The sequence below is a fragment of the Dromiciops gliroides genome, chromosome 5, assembly GCF_019393635.1.
Source record: "Dromiciops gliroides isolate mDroGli1 chromosome 5, mDroGli1.pri, whole genome shotgun sequence".
Classification (NCBI taxonomy): Eukaryota; Metazoa; Chordata; class Mammalia; order Microbiotheria; family Microbiotheriidae; genus Dromiciops; species Dromiciops gliroides.
Window position 1 is genome coordinate 215,081,920 of NC_057865.1, and position 7,573 is coordinate 215,089,492.

The window sequence follows — 7,573 nt, forward strand, 5'->3', positions numbered from 1 at the left end:
AGGAACCAGGCCACTGAAGTTGGAAGATGAATCATCTTGAAAAAAATGTAAGGACAGGAATTACAGATATATGGATATTTCCATATCTGTAGTCACCAGCTTAGTAATTTGATTTTTAATTTATTTTAGTTACAAACAGGAACCAAGAACAAGTCTCAGCAAAATAAATTATCTGTTCCCTCCCCTTCTGCTGGAGAAGACAGAAGAGATCAGAAAGTCCTAGACCCACCCTTTCCAGAGAAGACCTCATTTAGGATCCAGGAGAAAAGGAGGGAGACTTAAGAAATTAAGGACTCTGAACAGGAACTTTCTTAGGAGCTGTAACTGTTCCCAGTTATTTAGACCCTTTCCAGAAATAGATCCCCTTCTGTTTTACTTTCTCCTATTACTTCGTAAAAGGGGACCAAGACTACTGGATGGAATGGTGAGAAGACTGGACACATGTGAATGGTCCTTTTTAGAATACAGACATTAATAGTTCTGCACAACTCCTGGGCACATTATTTTGGGAGAAAAATGACTATAATCCCCACCCACCCAAGGGTCAGGAATCATGGGATTTTCCATGGGGAGCAAGACGGGGTACAATCAAGTAGTTGGGGGAACAACACAGTGCATTTCATCCTGGTCTATCCCAATGTGCGAAGGACATAGAGTAGGGCATGAAAAGGGTAGGAATTTGAGGTCTCTCTTCTCAATCCTCTAATCATAGAGGGAAAATCAGAAAGGACACATTGCTGACCCATCAAGCTTTCACTCCCGGAAACTGTTCCTGGGGAGATACTGATGAATGAACTAAGTTGCAAAGGACTAAAGAGAGCCCTTCCCTCCCCCCAAGTTCCACAGTATGAATTAGGGCGGGAGATGGGGGTGAGCATCCCTCTCACTTGCAGACATTTACCCACTCAGTGACCCGGCACTCATCACACAGAACGTAACAGCACCAATGGAAACGGCAGTGGCATCGCTCCACACGGGTCTGTCGGAGAACATTATGGCCTCGCCCACAGCACAGACTCCCACAACCATCCAGGAGGCGGCTGGTCTTGTTGCAGACACGTCCCTGGGTGCCTGGTGATCCCAGGGCTGGCTCCCAATCACAAAAGTCAGGAGATTTCTCAAAGTAGACGAGTTCACCCGAGAGACGTCGAGGGCGAAGTCGGGGTTGAAAGGCACCTGAGTTGCGGTTGTGGCGTTGATGAAGACTGCCCGGTTTAATCGTTCCCTTAGTGCTGCCCCAACCACCCGGAACTCTGGCGCTGCTCTCCAACAGGTCCTTGAATTGCAGCTGCCTGATGTGCCATGGCACTTACATTTCTGTTTCAGATTCTCAGTCACCACCTGGAGCATGGGGGTGAGGGGTGGATAGTGTAGGGGGAGGGTGTTTTCAGGTGTTAGCAGGAAAGGGTGATGAATAAGAAGGAAAGGAGAATTATCATGGAATTATGAAACTGTAAGGTAACTTAGAGATCAGCTAGTCCACCCCCCCTCATTTATAGATGGATAAACTGAGATAAACAAGCAGAATGACTTGTCCAAAGTAACAACAGCTAATCAGATGAAGACAGGAATAGGACTTACTACTCCCAAATCTTACCCTTTAAAACAATACCTTGAATAATGAATATCTGATTGAGTGGAGTCCAGATAAGAGTATCAGTAAAGCCCTCTATACCCTCCACCCCACAAAAGTGTAACCCATCTTCCACACATTCCTTCAAATACCACATACTCTAAAACAAACCTTGCAGATTGGGGAAGCAGCTATCCTGTAACTTCACCATGGGTTGGAGATATAGGGTCAATCTTACCTGGAAATACCCTCCACGGTGGTATGACCCCCTAAGACCTCCTGCCCCCATACACATATGAACAAACACACAACACTATCACACAAGCATCGTGGTACCTGTCTCCCCACCCGGTTGTTGTGGATCCTCATTCGTGCTTGGATGTCTCTTGGAGCCTCCCTCAAATCCAGGAAATCCCGAGAGAATTTTTCCCCAAAGTCCAGGTCGTGGTTGCAGCCACCCCATTCCCATGTATCCTGGGGACCAGGGATGGTGCCTGAATTGGGTCCAAGGCCAACTGGGGAGTTAGGAAAGCTTTTGCCACGAGAGAGTGTCTGTAGCTGTAACAGTTTGGCTCTCAGCCGGTCTTGTTCTCCACTGCCTTTCCAACCACAACCACAACTCACCAGTTTACCAAGGCTGCAAGCAGTGGCCACTGAGTGCATGACCCCAGCAGCTAGCATGGAGAAAGAGAAGGCAGTCTCTCGGAAACCTGGAGAGAAGGGACAAGGGCAGTGGGAATGAGTAGACAAGTAGGAAGGGTGGAGGGAATGAAGAACTACTCACTAGCACAAGTTAGAACCTTGCTCAGATCATGCAACCTTGACAGGGGCCAAACCTTGAGGAATAGAGCGAAGGCAGAGAAGAGCAAATGAACTTTGGAAATGTGAGCAAGACTCAACTGAAAGAATTATTTGCAAAGCAATTAGTAGAACAATTTACACCTTAAATGCCACTAATACCATCAGTCCCTCTTCTACCATGTACATACTCCCCAGGGAGATGAAAGGATAGAAATAGAGCACCCCCCCCCCATTTTGCAGAAAACAAAAACAAAATAAACAAAAAACCAAATCAAAAGCCTGCTACTCATACATACATTTGACCCATATAATCTCCCCCCCACAAAGACAAAGACTATCACTCACAACTGATAGGAATTGTGTATATGTAATTTTTATCCCCTTTCAAGACTGCCCTTGAGGTTCTTTTTTACTTAATTACATGTATATGTATTAATTCTCGTATAGGCATTTTACTTTCTATCAATAAGTACAAGTCTGAGGTTCAGCTTAACCTGATTTCAACTGTATAAAAGACATCAAGAGGGAAGGACCACAGAATGATCTAGCCAGGACCCCATTCTGTCAGGGATGGTGTGATCTATGTCCCCCAGGGGACAGGGAATACCTGCAAGGAGGCTGGGTTACAGCCCTCTAACATGCTTAGGAAAACCTCCTCTCGAATCTGATTCCAAGGCTCTGGGTCTCTTTTAGTGGGGAAGAACTATTGGTTCCACACAATTTGGAGGAAGGGATTCCAGTAACCTCTTTACAAAGTCCTGGTTCAGCACCTGACTCCACATCATTCCTTCCCCACCCCCTGGGAAGATGGGCTGCTGGTCCCAGCTCTCAATCCCCCACCCCACAAAGGGTGAATGCTGTTCACACTTGTCTCGGGAATTCCCCGCAGAAGGCAGCTGTCTATTAACCCTTTCTTCCCCAAAGCATAGCCTCCATCTAACCTAAACCCGATTTTCTCTTATTCAGTGACAACTCAGGGTCGGAGAAGATGATGCCCTCTTAGACCTGGCCACAAGTGACACTGTTCTTACCCCTCCCACTGTTCCTCACCTGCTCAGTGTGAGTGCCACCTGGGGCTCTCACAACAGGGCGAGGAGGGGGATACTCCTTGGCTTCAAAGCCATCGGGGTCTTTGTTCCCAGCGACAGCTCCTGGGAACCCCAGCAATTAGGGGAGCTGGTTTAACCCTTAAACGGCTGGGGGCGTCCTCCCCGCCTCCGCTGCGGCTTCGGAGGGCATGGCCCAGGCTTGTCAAAGAGTGGGAGGTGGAGAGAGGAATGGGGAGGTAGGTGGGGGGGGGGCGTTTGAAGCTCTCTGAGCTGGGGGGAAATCTCCCAACTCACAGGTGCAACCCGGGTCGGGTTGTGCAGAGCCTAGGGAAGGGGGGGGGGAGCGGGAGCCGGAAAGCAGCTGCTTCGCCCGCAGCACACGCAGGTGGAAAGTTGGGAGCATGTCGGGAGCACAGCGAGTCTTGAAGCGGTGTAGGACTAGCGGCCCAGCCGGGGCAAGAAGACCTGGGGAAGGGGGAGGAGAGGGGGAAGGGGATTCCCAGGTGAGGCCCCTCCCCTAACTTTAAACTTTTCCTCCCGGTCTCCACATGCCCTAATCCAGGAGAGCAGGCCCTTGCCTCACCCCGCTTGAGGATGGCGCTGTGGTGGGGCAGCCGGCCGCTGGCCTCCAGGGACGAACAGTTCCAGCGCTGATCCCGTAGCTGGTGCTGGCACTCGTGGACCGCGATGTGCAGGCCCTGTAGAGCAGACGCCGTCACGTCGGGGCTTCGCAGGCACAGGCCGAACTGACGCTTACTGAGACCCGGCAGCGTTAGGCACACGGTGTTGGGAGTGAGCGGAGGCCTCCCCGGGGAAGTTTTCATAGCCCCAAAGATTTCATTGCTCAATGCTCTGGGGACATAGAAAAGACTCGTTGGAGACTGGAGACCAAGGCTCACGTTGGTGGTCCCATGTGGTGACTTGGACACATTAGGTTTTACGAGCATCCATCCACATTCCTCCCCTCTTTCTTAGGTAGGATTCTGGCCTGGGCTGGACAGGCGCTAGGATCAATCACTTACCTACTGCAAAGGAAGAGGAGCAGGAGCCCGGCGAGGCCTGAGGGCAGAGGCCATAACCGTGGCTCCTCCGTCATGTCCTGGCCAGGGCCTGGTGGCTCCAGCGGCAACTTCTTCAGGATCTGTGGGAATAAGTAGCAATACTGCGTGTCAGCCAACTACCTGGCAGTCTAGAGAGGGAGGAGTTCTGGTCCCTGAGTCTTTCCCTTCTCGACGGAGACGCAACTCTGAACTCCTAACCCAAGTCAGCTTCAGGATAGCCCCATAGATCCAAATCCCTTGGAGCTCAGGGTCCAAACTTGGAAGCCCAGAGGGGCAGCAGCCCAATTCCTGGGGGAAATGGAAGAGCTCCTGACCCCAACACTACAGGAACCCAGACAACTCAACTTTTCCCAGAGAAGTAGATCGGGGGCACATGACAGCCACGCACAGAGGCCAAAGGGCCCCAAATACATACATATTTACACTTGAACACAAAGTTAGGTTATTCGCACGCGGCACACACACACACACACACACACACACACACACACACACACACACACACACACACACCAACCCCCAGTGACTTCTGATTGTAGCTGCCTCTTCTAGCACAGTGCAGCTTCGAGCCTCAGCTGACCCCGCCACCGAGTTTTCAGCGACGCCCCCCTCCCCTTATTCTGTGGCAGTGGGCGGCCCGCCCTGAGTGGGTTCCACTGGACCAAGGGGATGGGGTTGTGGTCCTCCACCGCCAACAGTCCTTGGGGCAACCCTAAGGACAGGCTTGCTACCTCTGCTTCCCTTCAGCGAGTAGAAGTTTAAGGGTAATGAGCCCAGAGGCACCCTCCCCTACAGACTTAGGGAATCCCCAGGCCCCCACGCCTACACTCCACCTCGACCCACTTAGGGAGAAATGGGGGCAGGAGGGAGGGGGAGCGTACAGGTTGCTATGAAGGGATAGGCTCTCTCCCATCTCAAAGGGAGCTTGAATTGAAGCACTTTGCTACGCTCACGCCCCCAGCCTCCTACAGTCATAGTCTTCAGCCTGGTCCCTAGGAATCCCAGTCTTGGACCCATTTCTCTACTCTTGTTTAATACCCTCCCAGCACAGAAAGAAACTCAGAGGTTTCTTTCTTTCGATGTGTCTCCAGCTGTCTCTTAATTTCTATCTCTCTACTTCATTCTGTCTGTCTGCCTTATGCCATTATCCCAGAGTTCCCTGTTACCTCCAATGATTGCGTTCCGAGTTCTCGGACTTGGTGTGGTTCTGTCCCCTGGCTCCCCTCCCCTCCACTCGAGTTGCTCAAGCCGTGGGGAGGCTGGGTCATGCTTCTTGCCCCCTCCGCGGGGCCGCATTCTTCCAGGGCCGGGCCACTCCTCTTCCTCGCTTCTCCAGCGCCGCCGCCGCCGGGAGGGAGGGAGGGAGCTAGGGGCTCTGGCTGCGTTCGCGTTGCAGTCGGAGGCTGCTTTGCCCGGGCTGAGTGAACTACGGCTCCTCCCAGAGCCTCCGGCATCTCCACCCCTTGGTCCCCCCCCCAACACCCCCCCCACACACACACACACAACTCCACCTGACCCGGTGAGGCACAGCAGCTCCCAGCTACCCAGTTCAGCTCCCCGTCGTCAATACACCCCACCCCCCCCTTCAAACACACAGACACACATGCTCGCACACACAGCCACTCCTTCAATGCCTTAGTCTTGACTGACTCTGCCCAGACTCAGGAATGAAAGGAGTTAAGTCCAGCTGTCCCTTCACCTACCAGTCCCATGCTTGGGTTGCTGGAAGGGCGATAGGGTGGCTACCAGTAGCTAGGACTTGTGCCACTTTGCCTCTGTTTCCCTCCCCTGGAAATAGGATGAACTGGGACGCCCCTACACGAAGCCCCTCAGCGAGGTGGGGGCGGAGCTGGGAACTGAGGTCTGGAGTTTGCATTTCAGTCCACCCACCGACTGAGTACCATGACACTGTCTGATTCCTTGTGGTTTCACCCCAGCGCACCTGAGAGCAGGGGACTTCTCGAGCCCAGGACAGGTTGCCTCAGAACAGGAGAGAACTGCACAGCCGGGATCTGTGCAGAATTCGGAGCCCCATGAACCCAACTTTCTTAGTGTCCTACTTCCTTTCTATAGTTCAGCTATTTCTCCCTGTGACTCTCAGTCTTTTTGGTCTCCGTGGCCCGCTAGTCCTGGACTTCCAAGAGTCCCCCCACCCCTGTCATGCGTCCCCCCTCCCACCCTGTGCAGACCTCACCTACGATCTGGGTGGTTCTGGAGGAGTCTCTGAATTTCAGATTTGATATAGGTTGCTACGGGGAGGTCTCGGAATCCGGACCTACCCAGACCCCAGGGGCGGGATCCTAGAGTTTGCTGTGGCCGGGGTGGCGGAGGCGGAATCAGAGTCAGATACGACTGCCTTGGGGCCGCCTAGTCTTGAGAGCCAACGCAGCAGTGAAGGGGTTAGGCTCCCGCCTGACTCACCCTCCAAGCTTTAACCACCGCCGGCTATTTTTGCTTCAGAAGAGGGGCCCCGGCTTCCCAGCCGCCCCCGGCCCCTGCCAGACCGCAGCCCAGGGCCCCAACGGGCCCCGAGCTACAGTCTCTAGTTGACTCAGCTGCCAGGCAGCCAGGGGTGTTGGGTCTTGAAGCTGATACCCGCCACCACCATCATCACTTCCGTGGCCACCTGCCCACTGTCTTCGCGCCCCCCCCCCCCAGTCGAACTCAACTGTGTTTTTTTCGAGCTGTCCTTCTAGTGTATGAGGGGACGAGGAAATGAGAAAGTACTTTTGTGAGAGGCAGAGAGGAAAGTAGCTCTGGCTTAGGCTCAGGAACCTAGAAATTGCACGTTACAAAAACCTTTTCCATTAAGCCCAGGAGAATTCATTTCTATCCTACAACCCTCTCTGCCACCAAAGGGTCTTCCTCGATGTTTCAAACCCTCCCCTCGATGTTTCTAGATAACACTATTTCTCTATGACTCCTTAGGGAGTCCTGTATTTGTGAGTCTATACTGCGGAGGCTTTCAGACATCCCTGGTGACCAGCAACTGTTTTCATCGACCTTGGGGTTTCCCTTTATCCCAGTCCCTGTTGCGACAGGATCCTTGTCTTTAAAGGAGACCACTGTGTTTGAGGAAGTTGCACGTG

At 52.7% G+C, this 7,573-nt stretch overlaps 1 protein-coding gene across 1 annotated transcript; it reads right to left on the reverse strand.

Annotated features, from left to right (window-relative positions):
- Window positions 1-230: 230 nt before the first annotated feature.
- WNT10B (Wnt family member 10B) lies at window positions 231-5,938 on the reverse strand. The gene is given in 6 exon segments (XM_043967641.1): window positions 231-1,194; window positions 1,197-1,341; window positions 1,910-2,283; window positions 4,007-4,275; window positions 4,446-4,564; window positions 5,651-5,938. Coding segments are annotated over 6 exon segments (1,506 nt in total). The 3' UTR covers window positions 231-883.
- Between the last annotated feature and the right edge of the window lie 1,635 nt (window positions 5,939-7,573).